Raw genomic sequence first — 25,863 nt, forward strand, 5'->3', positions numbered from 1 at the left:
AACAAAGTATCAAACGAAATGAATAAAGCAAATTAACTAAAATAAGAGTCAATAGACTTAACAAGGCTCGTCTGGAGTACGAGTATCAAATTAGAATTATAATGTTGGACATTTTAAGCCCCATTCAAATTCATGCTTCCAAACAATCCTATTAATTTTCTAATGACCTGTTTACGTATTCATTCGCTATGTAGGTACTAAGTACTAACATAAATTGGTATCAAGTACGGAGTACCAATTCAATAATATATTTGGTTCAAAAATAATAAATTTAAAATGTAATATAAGGTTTAAGAAGCCCGGCGAAGCACTAATTACATGTATCTCCTCTCATCCTCTCTCGTTTCGTAAGGGTTTTCTTTATCCTTTGTGCACGGAACCTTAAAAATGGAGTCTACTCGAAGTAAGACGACGGGTCTTAAGAATCTCTTCATGTAAGCATTAAGCCCCAAGGAAGTCATAATTCGGGTAAAACATGAAACATTATTTACGTCTTAATAATTTCTAAGGGTTAGGGTAAGGGTCTTAATATTTTCACCACCACTGATAAGTGCCGAATAGGCTATCCACTACTTAAATTGACATATGAAGTATGGTGAATCTGTCAAAAAAGTTATGAATAGCCTATTCGGCACTTTATCAGAAAATGGTGAAACATGCCCTAAGTCTATTTATTTTCCTATTGATGGTTTATACTCGTAATATTGCTCACCCTATAATTAAGAGTAATGATTAATCGCTTACGAAGAAAATGAATTGGTACAAAACTAAAGGGACTAGTTTTGTTTTGTCACACGCGATACGCTAGTAAAACAAGTCGCTAATTAATTATATTTGACGGGCTAAGTGGGGTCAACTTCTTACTCTTAGATGTTTTATTCTTTACGCTGCTCCGATACACAATTAGTTGTGTAACACAACATTAGTTGTGTGCTTTTTTACGATTTCAATTTGATTATTTTGAAATTTTATACTATTTTAATTGATCTTGATCCATAATTTTAGATATTACTAGCTTTTGCCCGTGGCTTCGCTCGCGTGGAATTCGAAAATCCTGTACAATACGAATATTCTTGCAAATCTCCTTTAGAAACATGATGTTTTTCCAAGACCAAAAGTAGCCTATGTTACTCTCTATCCTTTCAACTAAGTCGATGCCAAAAATCAAGTCAATTGGTTGCTTCGAAGAAAAGACAAACAAAGAAACAAACAAATACACTTTCGCATTTATAATATTAGTATGGATAGCTGTTTCCCGTAGGCGTTACCATAGTATAATAACGGAAATGGATAATTCTCTCCTTTTTATGGTCCCTTACTCAAATGGTAAAAAACGGAACCCGATTACAAAGATATAATATCAGCCTGTCCGTCTGTCCATATCCAGGCAAAGCCTCCCTCATATTAATCAAATGATACTCGAAATCTGTATGTTTCACTATTAATTAATAACTTAGTTTGTTTCTAAGGAATAAGAATTAACTCAACACTAACGACGCAACATGTTTTTGCTTGGCAACATTACCAGGAGGGGGGGGGGGGGTATGGGGGCGTGGTGGCCCCCCCAAGTACCAGCCGTTAATCAAACGACACCCAAAATCTGTATGTAAAGTTTTGGTTAGATTAATTTTACTTTTAATAAATAACTTTGTTTGATCCTAAAGGAGAATTAAAACTCAACACTAACGACGCAACACGTTTTTGCTTGGCAACATTACCAGGTGGGGGGGGGAGGGGGGTTTCAAGTAGGGGCAGGGGCAAAGCCTCCCACATATTAATCAAACGACACGCAAAATCTGCATGTTTAGTTTTGGTTAGATTAATTTCACTTTTAAAAAATAACTTACTTTGATTCTAAAGAAGGAGTAAAACTCAACACTAACGACGCAACACCATTTTACTTAGCAACATTACCAAACCCCCCCTGTTTGGGGGGCGCAGCCCCCCTAAGTAAGGGCAGGGGCAAAGCCTCCCGCATATTAATCGAACGACACGCAAAATCTGCATGTTTAGTTTTGCTTAAATTAATTTCACTTTTAATAAATAACTTACTTTGATTCTAAAGGAGTAAAACTCATCACTAACGACGCAACACCATTTTGCTTCGCAACATTATCAGGAGGGGGGGTAGTAAGTACCGGCCGGGGGCAAAGTCCGGAGAATTAAAACTCAACACTAACGACGCAACATGTTTTTGCTTGGCAACATTACCAGGGGGGGGGGGGGATTGAGGCGGTGCAGATGCTAAGTTTGAATAAGGCATATATATCTGCAAAAACCGTATTCAAATCGGATCAGTAGTTTTCGTGTTAAAGAAAAAAGTTTGGTACAAAATCTTACCCCCTCTTTTGACCCCATGGAGAGGTGGGGGGAATTTTTTTTGTACACCAGATGTTAAGTTGGGAGATGACAAATATATCTGCGAAAACTGAATTCAAATCGGATCAGTAGTTTTCGTGTGATGCTGGAACCAACATACAGATAGACAGACAGACAAAAAACTAACCACAGTTTTGGCTTCTATAGCGATGTAGTAACAGCCCCCGCTTATTATTTTTTGGATATCTTTAATGGTATGTGAAACTTATTAAGTTGCATTACTTTTATGTTATCAACATCAATTCAGTTAACTACCTTTCAAATTGAAATATTAATAATAATAAGTCAATAATAACATAATAAATCAAAGCAAATAATTCGTCAAATAAAATAAAAAATAATTAATACAAAATATTATAGAATATATCAAATAATAATAATTAGTCAATGAAAATATAATAAAGACATTACAATACATTATAACAATTCATCAACCAAGAGTATGAATGAATGAATGAATGAATATACTTTATTGTGCACACAGTTACAATAACAACAAACATACGACAAAAACACATAAAATGACGAGTACACAAAGGCGGTCTTATTACTAAATAGTAGGGTTGTTGAGGAAGTGATTATGAGGAAGAGGAGGAGGAAGAGGAATTGTCACGCGCAAATTTTGAGGATGCGGATGAGGAAGAGGATATTTTATGAGGAAGAGGATGCGGATGAGGAAGCGGAAGAGGAAGCGGATGAGGAAGAGGAAGATAGAAAATTATAAATACTAGCGGACCCAACCCAAACTTTTGTCCTGTCTGTACTTTGTACATAACGTACTAGGTACATACATTACACAAAAATTAATTAAAAGGGCATTTTCCAGTGAACCAAACTATGAATCTAAATTCTAAACCATTCTCAAAACACACACAATAAAGAATCATCAAAATCAGTCTAGCAATAAGGGCCGCGCTACATCGAAATGACAGCGGCGAGGCGAGCCGAGGGTTGCAAAATTACGTAATTTTACCGAAAACGCTGGTAAAATACGCGTATTTTACGGTAATTTATATATATTACGGTAAAATTACCGGCTACGTATGTATGCGAAAAGTATAGCGGGGGGTGAGAAGAGCGTGTAGTTGCAAGTTGCAACTTGCAACATACTTACGTTCGGCGGGGCTAAAATTTGAAGAATCATGATATGAATCATAATATGATTAATTTTTCTAAAATCGCAAAATGCAACTCTGCTTGCAATTGTTTTGACTGACTGCACTATACGTGCATTTAGTAAATTATGCCACGAAATCAAGCAAAAGTGTGGGATTATTTCCAAGTGCTAAGTGAACATGACAAAAGGAAACATGTGATGTGTATATTTTGTAATACGGAGTACAAAAATGCTAATGCTACTCGGATGACAGAACATTTTGAGAAGTGTAAAAAGTGTCCTAATGATGTTAAATTATTATTTATTAGTTATTTTTGCATAATAGTCATACGTTGAATGCCTTGGTAGTTATCCAGTTCATGAGAAATGAATTTACAGAACATAAGATTATTAAGTCTTATGTTTTCACCAACTTCAGTAATATTTGTCTGGATTTTGACTATTTATTTTTTAAAGAAGACTGCAATAAGTAATTATTACTAACTAAAAAGGTAAAATACGATTTAACTCTTGTTAAATTGAATTTAACCCAATTTTAAGGTAATTTACGTAATTTATTTATATTTCACGTAAAATATGGTAAAAAACCGAATTTTACGAAAGTAATATTACCGCTTTACATCCCTCGGAGCGCTTTCAGTGTCATATATATATGACTAGCTGTTGCCCGCGACTTCATCCGCGTTAACATAGTATAATAACAAAGATGTATAGTTTTCTCCTTTTTGTTTTTGAGGTTCCTTATACAAAGGGTAAAAACGGACCCTATTTAAGCAAACGTTAAACGCAAACGTCAATAAACTTTCATGTTTCTAACTCAAGAAATGACGGACTTTCATTGCAACTTTCCACCCCTATTTCACCCCCTTGGGGGTAGAATTTTCAAAAACGCTTAAACACGTATCCAATCATTTTTTATCAGTAACCCAAACATAAAATTTCATGTTTCTAACTCAAGAAATAACGGAGTTTCATTCAAACTTTCAACCCCAATTTCACCCCGTTGGGGGTAAAATTTCCAAAAACGTTTAAATACGTATCCATTCATTTTTAATCAGTAACCCAAAAATAAAGTTTCATGTTTCTAACTCAAGAAATGACGGACTTTCATTAAAACTTTCAACCCTTATTTCACCCCCTTCGGGGTAAAATTTTCAAAATTCCTTCCTTAGTGGGTGTCTACTTAATAAAACAACCCTACTCACCAAATTTCGTGGCTGTAACTTTTACAGTTTTTGCTCAGCGATGATGAATCAGTCAGTCAATCAGTCAGGACATGTAATTTTATAAGTATAAGATTTTAAACTTTATCTTCATTATTGTAATACATAGTACCGCTTGAGAAGTCTACGGCCGCCCGTGGCCGCTGTACTATGTATTACAAAAATGAAGATAAAGTTTAAAATCTTATGACACTGAAAGTGCTCGCGTCGCCGCTGCCATTCTGGTGTGTCGCGGCCCTTAGGCTGTTTAGACACACGCCGCAGCGGCGCCGCTGCAATACTCATCTTTGCCCTCAGGGTGCGGTGCGGCACCGCTCCGGCGCCGCGCCGCCGCGCCAGAGCGTGATTGGATACGCGACACGCATGCGCAGTGTAATTCCTCATAAATTCCTCTTAAATTTTGAGGAAGCGATAGCGGAAGAGGAATTTTTATTTTTATTTATGAGGAATGCGGTAACGGTTGAGGAACCCAAAATATTGCGGAACTTCCTCATTATGAGGAAGCGGAAGAGGAATCCTCAGCAACCCTACTAAATAGCAATTTCTTCCAGACAACCTTTGACAATCTTATGAAATAAAAAATGTCAATCAATGACACCAACCGCAACCGCGTTGTGCAATTCTCAGTTTGCCCGTCATCAAAATTGCCCGTGTAACTTTCCTCTAGGATTAGAGGTTGGTAAAACGCAAAACCAGCTTACCCTTACATTTGGAAACATAATAGAGCAGGCGTCACCAAATGGCGGACCGCGGTCATGTACATTGTCGCGGACATTGTGTGCGGACTGCGGACCAAGCATGTTCGAAGATGAACTTCGTTAAAAATTAATTTCAGACTCGACCATGCTGTTGAATATATTATAGCAATAATAATTGTCACTTTTCTCATTGATACAAACAAATACCTTTGTAATTTCCATAATAACATATTTTGTTTATTTTTTTTTAAATGTGTGGACCGCGAATGTCATTTTATTTCTTGGAACGGACCTCGAGCGAAACTAATTGATGACCCCTGTACTAGAGTAAAATTTTACTCCAGTTTGGTCGAGTCCACCCTGAATCTTTGAAGAGTTATAGAATAATTATAATTATAAGTACATTATACAAGTCGAGCTACGATCACCGCAATTTTATTGTGCTGATCGTAGCTCCTTTCCGATGAAGATTTATCTCAAGATGATACTTGTTGCGTAGTATCTATCATCTTGAGGTAAATCTTAGTCGAAATGGTCGTATTTTGTACGCGTTTCATAATTACCGTACCCATGTTTTTCCATAAAACTGCTCTCAAAGGCAGAGCACTCTCAACGCACTCTGACATTGGCGATTCACCAAGGAGCCATATTTTATTAAAAGAAGAAAAAGAAAAAGAACAAAAGGTCATATTTTGTCCGCCTATCCTTTGATGCATGCGACTAGGTAGGTCGAATAGACCCACGGCATCAGATGTCTACAATTTTTACGCACATTTTTAAGGGTTAAAATATCTCGATATTAAAATCCCTGGAATCCGGGAGATGACAACTTTTTAAAAATAGTTTAAAGCACTTCAGTTGTTTACAATAATACCTGTAAATTAATATTTTATTCATTATTATGCCCTAGAATTAGTAAAAAATATTTTAAATACTGAATTTAAAATATGTCACAAAAACGTGGCATTATGGTCACGTGATGTGTGACGTCATCGTTCATGAAACAAAACAAGCGTAGACAGAGGGAAAGTAAGTACCTAATTGTTTAACATAACAACTGTCAATTTTGTTTGACACTGAACGATGACGTCACTGCTTCAGATTAGCGTTTCCAATCACGTGACTTACAATATTAATAAATCCATTTTTTTTAAATGTAAAATAAAATAAATCAATAATTATTTTTTTCGTTAGGTATCTGTATTGTTTTAGAGTTTTTATCAATAAATCTATAAAATTTAATAATTATTTTAAAATTTTAAACATACTGTCAACTCCCGGATTTGTATCAAAGGAGGTTTATTTTTGTTGTGAATACCACGTCGTCTGGAATGGTAATCGTTTCGAACAGCCTAGGGCTGAATACATTACGAGTAATTAATATTTATATATTACTTACTCGAGTATTAATATTTATGTTCCGTCTTACGACTTTAGTATGCGCATAATATTACTTTGAGTGCCCTATACTACAAATGAACCGACTGAAACATCAGGAGATTTTATCAAAACCCTCCGTTGGCTGTTTTGAATTAGGTATTATCAACAATGACAATGTTATCGTGTCTGAAAATTAATAGAATCAAATAATTAAAATGCTTTCGAATTTGAACTAGAGCAGGGTTCCCAAAGTGTGTGCCGCGGCGCCCTGGTGTGCCGTGGAACGGCATGTGCTGGGGCGCCGTGAGCCGATCCGAAAATAAAATTATAATATTAATTATGTAGAGCAGGTAGATGATTAAATATGTATTAATTATTATTTACCTACTTAATCTAACTGTGAGCATTAAAGGTGTTTATGGTGTTTATGTAATTATGGTATCTTTTTCTAATAGCTAGCATAGAGTAATTAAATATACTGTTCTCTGTAGCTAGGTAGAGTAGGGCACCGTCACAAAATATTGCGACGTGTAACTGCGCCGAAGGCTTAAGAGGATACACCAGGGGCGAGAGAAATTGAAAATAGGTATTTGAAAATGTATTGCTGTCTCACCAATCTCAAGTCTCCCACCGCAGAGCGCGATAGAGACAACACGACAAAAGTTCTAATAAAAGAACAGAAAATCTTCGATTCGTTGTCCGCTGATTCCTTCTCCAAAACAGTACTTTTTCCATTAAGAATTAAAGGAAGGCTGTGTTCCTATGTTTTATTTTTTTTTGTATACTTCAGCCAGTTTTGTTTTCTGGGTGTTTGAACACAGAGGAAAATATGGCCATTTTTTTGGGTTTTTGGACGTTCTTATCTTTTTTAATAATAAAATTATGAAAAAAAGGAAAACATAGGGACATGCTAATAGTGGCCATAAATATTCAAGAAAAAAAATCATAACTCTACCGGCATTATCCAGGGAGGAAACAGGGTTCAGCGTTTGTATGGAAAAACGGCGGTGTGGAATCCTCTTAAAGAGATTGGGAACCCCTGCTCTAGAGGATTCCCAAAATAGGAATTCTCCGAATAGAGAAAACGCGGGGATAGTTTCCCGAAAATGTGCTGAGTGTTATGTCCATAGGGACAAATACGGCAAAATAGGCACAACACCGAAATATATCTGCTCGATTAGTCCCAAAACTTTTCCTTCGCTCTACGACGCCTCAGACTATTTAAACTGTGAACCTTTGTGTTTAAATAGTCTGTTTAAACACAGATACTTTGTAACTCTACTTCTCCTACCTTTCTTCTAATTTCGTTGCGGATCCCAAGATAGATTTAGTTTGTCCCTCGGGCAGCCATGAGATCATAATTTTTCGTGGTTAGTTAACACTGTTGACCCTAGCGACACAGGAGTTGCAAAGGTGGAAATGTGTGGTGGGCTAAATGCCCGTTTCAAAGATACGTTGTAACTTGTAATACTAATATTAATACGCGAATAACCAATCGTGTGATTTAACGGCGCTGTAAAACTGTTTTTAGGGGCTGGTATTCCGCTAGTTTTGCTAATTGTACTTGCAATATAAACACGGTCCACTAAATAGGTCAGTTAGTGACAAAATTAGTCACTAATGTGATAAGCTGTGTGCGCTGCCATCATTATAATATTATAATTCGAGTAATGTTTTCGCAATTTCCTCAAAGCTATGTACTATGAGCTGATATTTTTTTTAGTACTAATTAATAAGTACATTAAGTACATAGTATAAAACGAACGTTTTCCGCTGTCTATCCCTAAAGGAACTGAGATCTTAAAAAAGTCAATATTATTAATGTTTTTAAAGATTAACCCATCAATCTCCAAGCGGCAGCCGGCTGCCACATAGCAATTGAAAATCTATTGTGTCTGCGATACCTTCGATGGAGGTTTTAAGTGATTTAATAGGAATGTTTTTCTATAGAGCATGCATACCTTTTTTTCTAAAGATTTTTCAGTGTATTGTACTTAATTATAACAAAGCAATATTATGTTGTTTGACGACCTCTGTGGCTCAGTGGTGAGCGCGTTGGTAGCTCAAGCCGGGGGTCGCGGGTTCGAATCCCGCCGACGGAACAAAAAGTTTTCAATGTTCCCGGGTCTGGATGTGTATTAAATATGTGTATGATATAATAAAAATCTTAAATATATGTATAGTAGGTATAAAAGTATTAAATATATTTCCGTTGTCTGGTACCTGTAACACAAGTCCTTCAGGTACCTACTTAGCACGGGGCCAGACTGACGTGGTGTGAAGCGTCCATAGATAAAAAAAAAACAAAAAAGAAAAATGCCAGGTCATAATTATTATTATAAATTATAACTGTCCCAAACCAATTCCTGTAGGATATTATACCTAGTAAAACACGAAATAGGAAGTTCGTATCGTATCAAACTATTTTATGGTATAAAATAGGTTTAAACGTATTAAGTTGTATTAATTTCAGCTGCGTACTGTCCGCTTAAATGACCTATTAGCCGTTAAAGTTAAATAAGCTTTAAAATGTATGAACGGTACATGTATTGCGTCGCGAAATGAGTTTTGGTTGTTAATTATTTGAGACGTGATGGGAAATAAATTCGTGACATACTTTTTTAATTATCTACTTATAGAATAACTCGATGATGCCCGCAACTCCGATCCCCAAAATTCCTTTATCGCGCGGGAACCGTACATTTTTCTCATAAAAAGTATCCTATGTCCTTTCCCGGGACTCAAAGCATCTCCATACCTAATTTCAGCACAATCTGTGGTCGGTTACAGCTGTAAAAAGCCTACCCAGGATCTTTTCTGGGTAGGCTTTTTGTCAGGTTAAGACACGGTCAGCAAAATGATTCCCAGGTCAATTCACAGACACCGACACTAACATCGACGACGCAGACATTATCCGCAGGCTGCACATATTGTCTTTCTGTGGATGTTAACGCGGCTCAGACGCGAGGTCGGCTCCTATTAGATCTAAGCTCACCTCCCGGCTCCCGCATGCGCACCCCCGCGCCGCCTTGGTGACGCTCACTTCGCAACGGACCGTGCAGCAGAAATCGTAATAATTTATTTTTAAATATTTAAAATAAAGATTTAAAAATTGGATTCTGACAATTTTAATCGCATGTGCCAAAACACAAACAACAATACGACCAAAGAGGAACACGTCCATCGAATATGTCATATTTTTAAATTCGTAGGTAACAAGTTAACAACCCTAGCGACGATTTTCGTCATAATACGTCAAATTTAAAAATTTCAACAACAAGTCGGAATACTCTATCATTCTGTCTACTCTGATATAGCTTTCGAATGGTGAAAGAATTTTTCAAATCGGTTCAGTAGTATCGGAGCCTATTCAATTCAAACAAAGAAACAAAAAATCAAATCTTTCCTCTTTCTATAATATTAGTGCAGACTTGACTGCAATTAAATTTAAGATTTTGACATATTAAACTTCTTACATTATGTCCCATTCAATAAATTGAAGTTTAATCATCATTAAATGTGTCTGAGTGCGGCAGATAGAATTATTCTTCTTTTGATTTTTTTTTAAAAATATCTATGGACGCTTCACACCACGTCAGTCTGGCCACGTGCTAAGTACCTGAAAGACTTGTGTTACGAGTACCAGACAACGGAAATATATTTAATACTTTTATACTATACATATAATTAAGATTTTTATTATATAATACACATCCATGACCAAGGAACTTTGAAAACTTTTTGTTCCATCGGCGGGATTCGAACCCGCGACCCCCGGCTTGAGCTACCGACAGCCCACCCACTGAGCCACAGAGGTCGTCGATTTAAAATAGTATTAAAGATTTAATTCTAGTGTTAGTGGAACTAAAATTAATTATTGTTTTCAAGTTTGATGAGGACGATATTATTATATTTACTCTATTTATTAAAGTTTACGTAAGATACATGAAAGTACCGTACATCTCATTCTTCCGTACAATAACTTATAAGTTGAACGTCAGGTTTCCAGAATCTGGAGTAGGTAAGTCTGGATGGCATTTTAAAGTGCAATGTCACGGAACACTAGATACAAGTCAAATTTAAACGTGCTCCGACCTGAAAAGATGTAAGTTGCAAGACCTCCAATTGAATAAATTCAAGTCCATTACAACTTGTGAAATGCACCTGAATTTTCTATAACAACGAAAAACTATTTGAATGTATTTCTTGCGCTCTGCCCATGCATACTACATAAAAAATGTTAAAGTTATGAATCCATACTTAATCTGTTTTCAGGGTTCCTTACAGAAAGGGTAAAAACAGGGCTCTATTATTGACTTTGATGTCTGTCCGTCTCCAGGCTGTATCGTAAGAACCACTAAAGCTAGACTTCTAAAATTTTCACAGAATGTGTATTTTTGTTGCCGCTATAACAACAAAATATTATACTAAAAATAAAATTAATATTTAAGGGGGGCTCCCATATAACAAATGTGATTATTTTGGCCTTTTTTCTCGTCACAATAATGGCTAAAGGTAGGCGCTTCAAATACTCAGAGAATTCTTAATTATATTTGTATTTTAATAATTAATAACAAAATTAAAATTAGATAAATGTTCAAGGGTGGTCCCATACAAAAAACACATTTTTCCAACTTTAGCTCTAAAACGGTAAAGAACCCTTCGTGTGCGAGTCCAACTCGTACTTGGCCGATTATTTTATGTTTGTGTGTCTGCACACGTGATGCATTTCAAATTCATATAGATTTGACAATTTTACACGACTCTCAGGCAATTTACATCTGCCAATTCAGTACAAATGTAGAAATGCATTTACGCGTCACGTTACGGTCTGATTTAACCCTAAAGAGATTTTGATGAAAGATATGCAGGTACTTTGAGACCCGGTTAAGGTTTTAAGGATAATTTTTGTCCAGAAAAAAAATTACGTTTCCTGCGCAATAAACTATATTTGGCGCAACGGAGCTATCTAGTAAGATTACACTACTCAACACTAAAAAATAATCTGATTTGGTACATATGATTTCATATCGAGGTTGACTACTAATAAACAAATGGAAGCATTTTATTTTGATGTCACATCTGAAAACTGAGAAATATAAATTCAAACTCTTTGTAACGTAGACGTATGTTTGTTGTTAATGTAGCTGGTATTTCGAAAACAAGATTATTTTACGAACAAAACTTAATTTATACGTTACTTAAATTGATGAACTTTTATTTGACATGCGTGAATGTTAGCAGTCCTAACTTATTTTGTTACATTTTTGGCGAATTTATGCCAAAATCTGGCCATCATGAGAGCCACTTGTACTGGGACATAAAATTGTTAAATTTGGTTCATTGGTTGAGTCCGATTGAATTATTTTGCTGTCTAAACACATAAAATTAGGCTTTTTAAATATTTTCGTAAAACACTTGAACAAAGATAGTCCTGCATTACAATTTCCCTAGCAAGTTTCCAAATCTTAGTAGGCTAAAATCGAAGTCAAAATCAAATCTTATTCGTAGGTAGGGCATAAAAAAGCTGATCGAAGATTCATCTTTTACATCAACTTACTCTTAATCATTCTGAAAAACAAGCAGGGGAATCTTTTATTGATGTGACAAAGAATTTTCTCGATCACAACAAATCCACTGACTTTCGCCAAAAATAAAACTGTTGTAGGACTGTGTCCTTAAAAAGGAATGTTATATATAATTTACTTAATCCGCACTTGGACTTTTTGCCCGAAAATATGGGATCAGTTAGCCATAAACATGGGAACCGCTTTCATGAAGATACGGCTGAAAATTTTTCCAAGATGGGGCCTGTTATGCTAGCAGATTAATGTTGGTGAATCCTTATTAGTGAATCTCCAGGATCTAAATACAAGCGTAAAGCCAGCTGCACCAAGAAATCTTCCCCATTTATATAAAAAAATCAAAAAAACCTAATGGATGAGCTTGATTTTGCTTGAAAACCATATGTTTGAATAATTTCATTTATCTCGGAAATGAGATGTGATCCAAAAATTTTATTTACATATATTTTATATTAGGGCAATAACAAGGAATTATAATTACATAGTAGGAAATCAGATAAAAAAAAAGTTGAAAATTTGTTGAGTAGTGTTATCAAACTGAGTTAAATAAGAAATAATGTATAGATTTATGAAGTAGTACACTCTTTAGTCTATACTGGCCGGATTTCTATTAAATTTATTTTATTTATCATATTTTTTTTTTTTTTTTTATTAAATAAGGGGGCAAACGAGCAAACGGGTCACCTGATGGTAAGCAACTACCGTCGCCCATGGACACTCGCAACATCAGAAGAGCTGCAGGTGCGTTGCCGGCCTTTTAAGAGGGTATACGCTCTTTTCTTGAAGGTTTGCAGGTCGTATCGGTCCGGAAATACTGCTGGTGACAGTTCATTCCAGAGTTTTACAGTGCGCGGCAGAAAGTTACGCGAAAAACGCACTGTGGAAGACTGCCACTTATCAAGGTGATGAGGATGGTATGTTTTTCGCGTGGGACGATAGCGAAAAGTTGCAGGTGGTATGATTCCGAACAATTCCTCAGAGCACTCCCCGTGATACAACCGATAGAGGATGCAGAGTGAAGCAACATCTCGGCGTAATTCCAGGGGGTCCAAGCTGTTTGAAACACTATGGCAGTCAACAATTCGAGCAGCCCTTCGTTGGATACGATCCAGAGGGAGCAGTTGGTATTTTGGCGCCCCTGCCCAGAGATGAGAACAATATTCCATATGAGGCCGAACCTGCGCCTTGTAGAGTTGTAGGCGTTGGTCCGGACTGAAGTACTGTCTCGCTCTGTTAAGAACGCCAAGCTTCTTCGAGGCTAATTTGGCCTTACCCTCAAGATGATATCGGAACTGGACTTCGCTCAATATGTTGACGCCAAGTATCTCAATGCTAGGGGAGATGGTTAAAGATGTGCCCTCGAAACGAGGATAAACGACCACTGGTGACTTTTTAGTGGTGAACGCGCAGACTTGTGTCTTGGCGGGGTTGAATTGGACTAAGTTACGTCTACCCCATTCAGAGACCTTCTCCAATGAATTCTCCACCTTAGACACAAGTTCGTTTCGACTCTCAGTGACATTTTGCCGAGAAATATTAGGGGAGCCGGTATATAAAGCATCACCTGTACTATCATCCGCATAGCAATGAATGCCTTTGGTTTGTAACATGTCATTGATATGCAGTATGAATAGAGTAGGCGATAGCACACAGCCCTGAGGGACACCAGCATTAACAGACTGAGTTTCCGAGCATTCGCCGTCAACTACGACCTTTATGCTTCTGTCTGCTAAGAAACTAGTGACCCACTTACATAATTTCTCGGGCAGCCCGTATGATGGAAGCTTTGATAGCAGCTCTTTATGCCAAACCCGATCGAAGGCCTTCGCAATGTCCAAACTAACAGCCAATGCCTCTCCCTTCGACTCAATTGCCTGAGCCCAACGATGAGTCAGGTATGCCAAGAGATGACCAGCCGAGCGACCCTTACGGAACCCGTATTGTTTGTCGCTTAGCAATCCCTGGCCGTCCAAGTATCGAAGAAGCTGGCTATTGATAATGGATTCCATTATCTTCGAGAAGAGAGAGGTTATAGCGATTGGTCTGTAGTTGGAAGGATTTGAGCGATCACCTTTTTTGGGGATCGGGTGCACCAAGGCTGTCTTCCAGGAAGCCGGGACTATGCCAGTGGAATAGGAGAGCCGAAAAAGACGCGTCAAGACCGGAGCCAACTCTGGAGCACACTTTTTCAACACAATAGGCGGGATTCCGTCAGGCCCACTCGACTTTTGGATATCAAGAGAACAGAGGGCTTTTCGCACTGAGCGCTGATGAAACCGTATATCCGACATGATGCTCGTGCATCGCGGTATGGTCGGCGGTTTCTGCCCCCCGTCATCTAGGGTCGAGTTTGACGCAAAGAGCTTGCCCAGAAGATCGGCTTTGTCTTTTGCGTCCTGGGCCAACGATCCATTTCCTACGTGTAGGGATGGTAGGGTTGGCTTGCAGAAATTTCCTTCAATAGCTTTGGCCAGATACCAAAATGCACGGGTTCCCGAGGGGAGGTGCTCAAGTCTCTTGCCAATTCTATTGATGTGCTGTTGCTTTGCCCGAGTAATCTCTTTCTTGAGGGACCTAGAGGCAAGGTTGTACTCCTTTTTATATGTGCTGGTATTTAAATCCCGAGCAGACACTGCGTTGGCCCAGGATTGGTAAGCCTCCTGCTTCCGGCGAGAAGCTTTTTTGAGGGATGAACCAAACCAGGGACAAAATCTGCCGCCAGTTGGCACTACAGAGGTCGGAATGAAAAGTTCCATCCCCTGCATCACCACATCAGCAACAGAGTTGGCAGTGTTGTCGAGATCATCCGGCGAGAAGCACACGTGCCCCCAAGGATAGGATGCAAAAAACGACCGCATCCCATCCCAGTCTGCTGACTTATAGTGCCACACACGACGGTATTTAACAGCGCGCTGTCTTAACACCGTCGTAAGTGGCACAGAACTCCTAACAAGGCAATGATCCGATGAACCAAGTGGTGCGGTTACGGATATTTGGTAGCCGTCAGGATTTGAAGTCAGCTGTAGGAGGTCCAACAAGGAAGGATTCTGACCATCCACATCTGGGATTCGCGTAGGCGTAGTAACCAGTTGTGTCAAGTCGTTCGCAAGGGCAAAGTTGCAGACAGATCTCCCCGCGTGATCAGTTTTACTGGAATTGAGCCAGTCGGCGTGGTGGGCATTAAAGTCGCCAAGTATTATGATCTCTGCGGATGGGATCTGCTGCTGCACAAAATCTGAAGCAGCTTGTAGGTGCTCCAAGAGTCGGTCCGTCTCGGGGTCACCACTATGGGACCTATATAGGCACGCATAGACGCGAGGGTGGTCGTCGCAATCTATGCGGAGCCATAAGTTTGATAGGTCCATGACCTCAAGATTGCTGAGGCGGCGAGAGCTGATATCATCTCTGATATACACACACACTCCAGCTTTGGGTAGAAAGGAGTGCTCGAGGTAATACCCTGGGTGGGAAAGGTATGATGTGTCACTCGGAGATGATATCTGCGTCTCGGTTAAAAAGAGCAAAGCCAGCTTTTCCGTCTCAAGGTGGTAATGGACGGCATTAAGGTTGGAGTGTAATCCCCTGATATTACAAAAGTCCATGTTTAATATCGAGGGGCGTGCCTTTGTGTGTTTGCTCTTGCCCCGAGCAGATTGGAGCGCAGTTTTGCCCTCCCCAGAATACGAGGGGCAGCCTGGACGTCCACGTTCAGTTCCAGGGGTTCCTGAGCATGGACGTCCAGAGAGGGATTCTCCAACGCAGTTGGTACCCTCCTGGGGTAACAAATTGTTTTTCAACTGCGGCATTTCTAGGGGGGTAGGGGATTGGGCCTCCGGTAAACTCACTCACTCGGCGAAACACAGCGCAAGCGCTGTTTCACGCCGGTTTTCTGTGAGGCCGTGGTATTTCTCCGGTCGAGCCGGCCCATTCGTGCCGAAGCATGGCTCTCCCACGGACAAGATATTATATTCGGATATTATATTCCTAATTCCGTATTAAATATTTAAAAAATAATCTTTAGCTTAAAACTGCAAAAAACAAAATTTGTGTACCTTGTATAAAATATAAAGAGAGTGTCTATATAGACTATAGCATTTTTGAAATATCATACAACTCGATTTAAAATTAACGTTAGCTGAGTTACAAGAAAAACCTTTTACCCGCTTTACCTTCTATTTATTTTTTCCGTTTCGGTGTCACATGTCACAATAATTATATTTATGACTTTTTAGGGTTCCGTGGCCAAAGGGTAAACCGGGACCTTATTACTAGGACTCTGTTGTCTGTCCGTCTGTCTGTCTCCAGGCTGTATCTGAATAACAGCTATAGCTCTAGACTTCTGAAATGTTCACAGATTGTGTATTTCTGTTGTCGCTTTAACAACAAATACTTACTAAAACTAAAATAAATAATATTTAAGGGGGCTCCCATACAAGAAACGTGACATTTTGGCCTTCTTTGCTCGATATCAACAATGGCAACAGGTTGGCACTTGAAATTTGCACAAAATCCTTTATGTTATAAATTATATTATAATAAAATGAAAATAAAATACATATTTAAGGGGGGCTCCCATAAAAAAAAATCACCTCTTTTTGCTCTATAACGGTAAGGAACCCTTTGTGCAAGTTCGACTCGCACTTGGCTGTTTTTTGTTGGTATTTTACATAAGTTATCAATTTGGGGCTTGGGATATCTACTTTTTAACAATATCGTACTATACGGTATTGTTATAAACTAGCGAATCCAACGTACAAAGTAAATTTTACTTCTTGTCTTTACTGCACTATGGTAGGTCACTTACAGTAAAAATACACGACCGGTTTCGACAAAATCATTATAGGTAGTGCAAGTCCATATAATTAGGTACACCATTCATTTTGTTTCATTAATTAAAATGTTACATTTAATAATGATGAAAATACTTGGATTTTGTTACAGTTAAGCTGATATTTAAAGACACTTCCATTTTATGTTAATTTACGTGATTCATTGTACACCTTTCAGTATCAGACGGCTTACTTAGACTTGAGCTTAAATAATGCTTTTGAACACAAATTGAAACGTTAATGTATTCTAAAGGTGCTCCCTCACCGCGATAATTCACGTGTAATGTAACATTTAAGATTCGACTTTGAGCAATACATTACAATATTATCTTCCTGACCCACGAGCAGGATTTCACTTTGAGCATTACATAACAATACTACCTCCCTGACAGACGAGCATTCATGTGTAATGTAACCTTAAAGATTCGACTTTGAGCATTGCATTACAATACTACCTCCCTAACTGACGAGCATTCGCGTGTAATGTAACATTCGACTGAGCATTCCATACCTAGTTGATGTTGCAAGGTGTATCAAGATAATATAATATTACACACTGTATCATTACAAGGTGCGCATTGTAATGATACAGTGTGTTTTTTTATTATTATTATTGTAATGCTCGGCTGGAGAGTCGAGCATTACAATGCGCACCTTCCCCCTCACTGATGCTAATGCTCGACTCTGTAAAGTTACATTACAAGCGAATGCTCCCGGTGAAGGAGCACCTTAAGGAAAATGAAGCATTTCATCGAATAACTTTTCAGTCAAGTGAACGAACTGAGACCAACTTTTATGTCGTGTAATAGAACGGCAGAAGGACCGTTGACATGATGAGCTTAATAATAGTATTTTTATCAGACTTCAAAGAAAGGATTGTAAACAATTTAACTCAAATAAAGGATTGTATGTATATTATATTGCCCAGTTGTCCAGTTTTCGTATATGTTAGAATATATCAGCGTCTGAACAAAATATGTGCTAAATTTCAAAAGTGTATGTAACATGTTTGTGTGTTTTTTATGTTTGTGTTCGCACTTCGCATATTTCCGGAAGTACTTACAAGTTCGATTGAAGTGATTTTTTGTTGTACCTACTAGGTATTGTTCAACTTAAGGGCCAGTATTCCCATGGAATTTATATTCTATTACACAATATTATGAACTTCACTCGATAGAAAAATATCCTAAAGTTACCTCTTCTTTTAACGAAATTTCCATACCATGTCCAAATTATTTGGAATTTTCAGATAATTTTTGCACTGAATTAAAGACAAAGAATATATCTAGGGCGATTCGTTTTTTTGACTCAATTTAATTGATGTATAAAATAACGACGATCAAAAAAACTATAAAATAGCAGGCGCAAAGTGTGTGACTGAAAGCGTACCAGCCGAACCTTTGTTCGGCTGGTACGCTTTCGAGTGAAGTTCATGATATTGTGTAATAGAATATAAATTCCACTGTGTTAGATCCTTAACTAACACATATATTTTTTTCAGAATTTAAATTACTATATTTTTGTGTCTACTGTCACTTTTAAATCTTGAAAATCGTCCGTTTCTAGGAATACAGGGCCTTAAGGGAGTACTGCAATTTTTATTATCATGTGTTGGTCACCTTATTCCCCATGCAGTAAGTCTTATTAAATTTTTCAGGGATTAATGATTATGAGATGTTGATGAGACTGCGGTAAGAGCAACTGTGCTCCATAATTAGTATCTTATGAAGTTCGCAGCCAAGTTCGAGTTTGTTGGCGTCAAATGCGAATGTTTCCGCTGCAGTCAGGACGCTGGAAATGTTTCAAAGTTAATTAAAGCGGATTATAACGTATGAACCATTCCACTGAATTACTTGTGTTCTCAACTTTCAGGGGTGAATTATAATTATTATGTGTAATTAAATACGAAACCTTTTTTTTATGCGTTTCATTGCCATTCATTATAAAATATAAGTGAGAGTTTTATGGCTATTTAAATATTGATGCAGATGTGGGCGTTGGTGTCACTAGATTCCCGTTCTGAAAACTTATAATAAAAGTATTAATTTACTTATCGTAAAATATAGAATATGATTCTGTTATAGATTCTGAGCTGTTGGCTTTTTAAAGGTTTCTGCTATCAACACGATGGTAAAGTTAAGCTTAAATTTTTATCATCATTTTTATGATTTGCTATCATGGTCCTATACTTTCATATTTATTTCAGTTTTCACATAAGTATATTTACTATCAATAAACACGGTGTAACAAAACAAAATTATAATTCTTTAGGGTGTGAATGAGTTCCCTGTATAGAGTTGACTGTGACGTATTTTTACTTTTGTATGGGCAAACCTGTGATGCAGGGTCGCTTGCCCATACAAATCACAAATAAAACTCTTTCGGTACTGCTAATCTCACAGTGAACTCAATGATTAATAAGGGAAACATACACACCCTAAACTCTACAATCTAAAGCAGGGGTTCCCAAACTGTGCGCCGCGGCGCCCTGGTGCACCGTGGAAAGGCAAGAGGGGCGCCGTGAGTCGATGCGGCATCCTTATCCGAAACCACGAATATAAAAAAAATATATAATTTTAATTTTCATTAAGTGAAGCAGGTAAGTGAAAATATTTGTTTAATATTATTTACCTGCATAACCTAACTATAATAATCATTAAAGGTGTTTATTTATGTAGTTTTTTTCCTATAGCTACGTAAAGTAAGGCGCCGTGACAAAATATTGACGTGCAACTGCGCCAAGCTGAAAAAGATTGGGAACCCCTGGTCTAAAGTATTATCTCTGTTTTGTTTTAAGCCCTGTATGCTTGTGAAAAAATAGTAATTTACCAATGGCCGTACAGCCATTAGCACGATAAAAAGGTTTGGTATTTATCGGATTTATTAGTAGTACACTGAAATGTATTTTTGGAAAAAAGCAGTTCTCATTACACTCTAATAATTATGTTTATATTATGTGCTATCCCAAATAAATGAATGATGTTTATTTTCTAAATCGATTACAAATTTACTTTTTTAGAACGTCTAGCACCGATTCGGGAAATAAATTTTAAGGATTGCTTTACAATATTATTATTGTACAGTAAGTCGACATATTTTGATTACAATATATTTTTATATTATTAAGATAAGATTTTCAGGACCTCTATTTTTTTTATTTTGCTATGTATATGCTATGTATATGTTTATTATAATTATATTGTAATTCTATACTTGTAATATATTTTATGTAGTAGAACAATGTAGTAGTAATTCATTGATTTTCATCAGATAGCTATTAATTAGTGCTAAATATTAATTGTTATATTATAATATATACGCTTATCTATAATTAATGTATCTATAATACTGCAAAACACTAAAATTACTAGCGCAATTATTAGTGAAATATCATGTAGGAACTAATATTCATAATTTAGTACACAATTATTATTTATTGATCCAAGACAAAAATTAATTATTGATCTCCGTACCTGTAACGTGGGAGAGCCATTCTTCAGCACGAATGGGCCGGTTCGACCCGAGAAATACCACGGGCTCACAGAAAACCGGCGTGAAACAGCGCTTGCGCTGTGTTTCGCCAAGTGAGTGAGTTTTTGGAGGCCCAATCCCCTACCCTCCCCTATTTCCTTCCCTACCCTCCCCTATTACCCTATTCCCTCTTAAAAGGCCGGCCTCAGGCACCTGCCCCCCTAGACAAGTGGCAAAACGCTAACGCTAGCGCTAACGTTAACGCTACAAAATATACGGATTTGACATTAGTATTCGCTAGCGAAGCGATGACTTATGTCAAACCGCATACATTTTGTAGCCTTAGCGTTTTGCCACTTGTCTAGGGGGGCTGTAGCTCTTCTGATGCTGCGAGTGTCCATGGGCGACGGAAGTTGCTTTCCATCAGTTGACCCGTTTGCTCGTTTGCCCCATTATTTCATTAAAAAAACCAACCACTTTTTATTAAATACACATTTGACTTGACTTAATTTAACATAAATAAATATGGCATCTTACACAATATCATCATCATTCTAAAATTACAAAACAATTCCCTTAAAATATAATAAAATACTTACCAGATGACGCCCGCAGCTCTGTTGCGCCAAATTTAGTTTATCACGGAATAAAAGAGTGAGCACACTGAGACGGGCCGTGCCGGGGCTCAGCGTGCCGGGGCTCATCGCAATAATCCGCCTCCATACAATTTGTATGGAAGCGGATGCGCGTATCGCACACTGTGTCGGGGCGCAGCGGATTTCCGCTTCCATACAAATTGTATGGAGGCGGATTTTCGCGATGCGCCCCGGCACGCTGAGCCCCGGCACGGCCCGTCTCAGTGTGCTCACTCCTTAACCGTACAATTTCTTTGAAACAATCATCCTCTTCTACGGTCTTATATACCTTAGATAGGTTGCTTACTGCCTGCATGTTTAGAGTATTATTTCACAGAAAACCAATTTGTTCCCAGGTCCGGTGCTCAGCGTACATCTACTCCATCTACTTCAGGAGCCACGAGAAGGTGGCCGATGAGGAGAGGATAGTCCGGACCACCGTGTCGCCGCTGCCGGAGACGCGAGAGGCCATCGTGTTCCCGATACATCGCGTGTCAGATAATAGTGAGTAATTCTTTTAATATTACAAATTTTTTAAGCTGCAATACCAAAATTGCATAGCTTTTATCGCGGCTTTGAGCGCGCCGCGCGGCGTCCAAATTCAGAAATTCCGTTAGGGTTGATTTCTGAATCGACCCTAACGGATTTTCTTAATTTGGTCTACGCGTTTGGTTAGGGTCAATTCAGACCGCAACGCGACGCGTAGATGCATTTCTATTTTTGTATGGATTTGACAGATTTCAATTGCGTCAGACGTATTGCGAATCTGTCAAATCCATACTAATTTAGAAATGCATCTACGCGTCGCGTTGCGGTCTGAATCAACCCTAAGGATGCGATTAGACGTGCGCGTGTTTTGCGCGTGTTCTACTATAGCGTATGGGAAAACAAGCGCACAGCACGAACACGAACCCGCGCAGAGCCCGCGCGCGTGTTTTCCCATACGCTATAATAGTACAACCCGCGCAGAACACGCGCACGTCTGATCGCGCCCTAACTCTCACTCCAACCAGTCAGTGCGGCGTTGCCGTGCATCGTCTATTGTCGTTTCAGTTCGGCGGACTTCGGCATGGTGTTTGTGTACGTGTGACTAATCTCACACGCTTGAGCATGTCGCGAAATCGCCTTTTAGGCAGTAGACTCCCCTACTATATTATCGCTGCAGAATGTGCTTTAGGGGTGTGTTCTATCAGAGAAGTTGAGAGAGAGTTCAAAGACAGACGGCGGACCTATGTAATTTGGTCGCGTTACGTCACACCCAGAAGATATTATACAAATTACATTGAATTGACATAATCCGACAAAATGACGTAGGTCTGTCAACTGTTTATAAATTAATTTCTTTTACTATGTAAAACGTCGGAGGGACGAAATCAATGTGGCTTTACCTGCGGTATTAAATTATTTTTGTATACTACACTATAATATACTCCTGGCAAATGCAATCTTGAACTGCGCTTGAAAGCAATCAAAGCTATTATACAGAATATCTTATTAGGAAGCTGGTTTAAGAAAGGAACAGATTGCAGCTGCTATTTTCCTTCCGCGCCTCGCAATTTCTTCACCGCCGGTTCTAATAAGCTTCCAGTGGTAAGAGTAGCAAAAAAGTTTAATTATTACCTAGCCAGACAAAAATAATGGCAATAGGAAAATTGATTTTTAAAATATGAAGCTGCTACATTTAATGTATGGTACATTAGAGGAGGAAATTGATTCCTAGGCAGTTGACGGACAGTCATATTTTGGTCGGCTTATGTCAATTCAATGTCTTGACGACCTCTGTGGCTCAGTTGGTGGGCTGTAGGTAGCTCAAGCCGGGGGTCGCGGGTTTGAATCCCGCCGAGGGAACAAAAAGTTTTCAAAGTTCCTGGGTCATGGATGTATATTAAATATGCGTATCATGTAATAAAAATCTTAAAAACATGTATAATATAAAAAATATACCTATGTATAATATAAAAAGTATTAAATATATTTCCGTTGTCTGGTACCCGTAACACAAGTCCTTCAGGTACTTACCACGGGGCCAGACTGACGTTGTTTGAAGCGTCCATAGATATTTCGCCCATGACTATTAACAATGTCGGATGTGCAAAATCGTCATTTTTGTTTTATTTCATAAAACATGTCCTTATAACCAAGGCTATCATGAGCTGAAAACAAAAAATCTATATTATGCGTGGTTTCTGAAATAGCCACATTAAAAATGTCGTATATTACTAGGATAGCCCGCTAACAATGTTGGATAATCACTACCTACGTTATTAACGGAACGTGGAAGCGAGTAAGAGCGCACGATGTGCCACATCCGACTATGTTAACGGAGGGAATGGACGTCGCACTGTCACTTGTTTTTTTGCTACCGTAGTTGTAGTTTTTTACTTTTCGACGCCATTTTCAATGTCTACAAGATCAGCACGGCCAATAAAAACTTGGTACTCAACGAAATGAAGAAAAATATAGTAAAAGGCAAAAAATGCTAATGGTAATATTATGTCCAAAGCTAACGCTAACTATTCTATAAAATATTTTTAACAGTGTAGCTTATGTTTTATTGCTTTAGATTTGATTATATATATATATATATATATATATATATATATATATATATATATATATATATATATATATATATTTATTTATGTATCTGTGTAATTATTTGTATTACGCTCACACACACATACAAGTGTACACACACAAAATACACTGTATACGATCATCCACTTATATAACTTACTGTTTATATAATGTTACTGTTTAAAAAATTGTATTAACTACTAAATGCTTAACGACAGCCTTCCATTCATTCTGTATTTTTTTTTCTGTCTTTATTGTTGAATTGTATTGTTACTTACAGTCTATGGTAAGATTAAGTACTTACCTACTTTTACTATTTAAGTTTCTTTTTGTAGTTTAAATATTGAATATATGTTTACTAATAATATAATACTACATGGGCGAGGACGCTGGCCTCTGATATACAGTCAACACTAGTGCAGCGGTTAGAGGCTTCTTATGTAACTTCTATTTTTGGTCGAAATAAAGATATTATTATTATTATTATTATCCAACGTTCTTAACCAGTTTTTCAAACGTGTAAAATGTCGGTAGTACCACATACGACATTTTTAATCAGTTTTATAAATGGTTAAATTGTCGGTAGTGCCACTTCCGACATTGTTATGTGGATTTATAAATTGGTAAAATGTCTATAGTACTAAATCATAATCATTTCATTTACTTTTCTCATTGATTAAATGCCGCTTGTAGTTTGTACCATATCTGTCGTTGCTTACCGACTTTTAAGAAATTTCAGAAGGCTTTAAAATTGGTGATTTTTGTGCGAAAATTAGGTTTTTGTTGGCACATGTCATACATAATGAATTTTTTTTTTTTTATTTATTAATCGTATTTTTCATGGTTTTGCGATTTGGTGACTAGTAGCCGCAATAAAGCCGGACTTTCTTGGCATTTCGCTATTAAGCAGGTAGGCAACAAACGTAAAGATTTACTCAAATTATGTAAAAGTGACATAATTCACAAAAATAATATCTAAAATGCTATTTAAAATACCACAATGGATCAGAGAAAATCTCGGATGAATAATTAATTTTTTTTTTGCTTTTGAATAATTAATCTAATAAATACTAATCTCAATTTTTCATGTAAACAAAGGTAGTGGTGGTACGTAAGTGTCCTAAAATGTAGAAATTTTTAAGAACTACTTGACTCCGCGAACTTCGTTTCATGGGCCTGCAAAACAGTCAGTCCTTCGTCAGTACTTTCTGTATTCCTCACACATTTAGACACTATCATCTCTCCAGCATATTTGGAAGATCTAGATGAGATCGATAGCCGGTCGTTCGACTTGCAAATATAATATTTTCTATTACACATTCGTGGTAGCCGCTGCCGTTGCCGCATCGGCGCGGGCGCATTATTCAAACCGTCCTTACTTTTAAAATATTTGGCCCATGGTATTAATTTAAAGGACAATTCTATTTTTCACTTAATTCCAATTAATATGTTAATATTTATGTAGGTAAGGATTAATAACGAATATGCAAAAAAGTCACGCTAGAAGGAGATGATTTGAAGTAATTTTTTTAATGAAAGTAATGGTTATTATTCGTTAACAATAAAAGATAGACATAAGCTACCGTGGGCTTTTTTGTAGATAATGATGAGTACTATTAACATGTACAACATTATTTTGATGTATCATCAGTATTTTTCGTAGCGGAAGCGAAATAATGAAATTTTTGGCAAATTTTTTCCACTTTGAGTTATATTTTGCTATTTTCGGTAGGATCCCTAATATTTTTCAGAATGATACCTAGCCTGTGTTCTTTGCAAATGATGTAGCTTTCTTTCTAGAAAATAATTTTTAAAATTTGTTCAGTAGTTATTGAGCCCATTCAATACAAACCAACATACGAATAAAACAAACTTTTTCTCTTTATTAATAATATATATTTTTTAATTTCTTTAGTTCATTTAAGTTATGCTATCAAAAAGTCAACAAAATAGTGTTGGTAATAATTTT

The 25,863-nt window shown here is 37.4% G+C and overlaps 1 protein-coding gene across 1 annotated transcript in view; it reads left to right on the forward strand.

Annotated features, from left to right (window-relative positions):
- Positions 1 to 25,863, forward strand: part of LOC121737844 — a 166,810-nt gene that overhangs the window by 131,635 nt on the left and 9,312 nt on the right. Inside the window, exon 6 of the mRNA XM_042129578.1 lies at positions 21,674 to 21,821. Within this exon, the coding sequence (XP_041985512.1) occupies positions 21,674 to 21,821 (148 nt within the window). The remainder of the gene's footprint in view (positions 1 to 21,673; positions 21,822 to 25,863) is intronic.

Source organism: Aricia agestis, chromosome 2 (assembly GCF_905147365.1).
Source record: "Aricia agestis chromosome 2, ilAriAges1.1, whole genome shotgun sequence".
Lineage (NCBI taxonomy): Eukaryota > Metazoa > Arthropoda > Insecta > Lepidoptera > Lycaenidae > Aricia > Aricia agestis.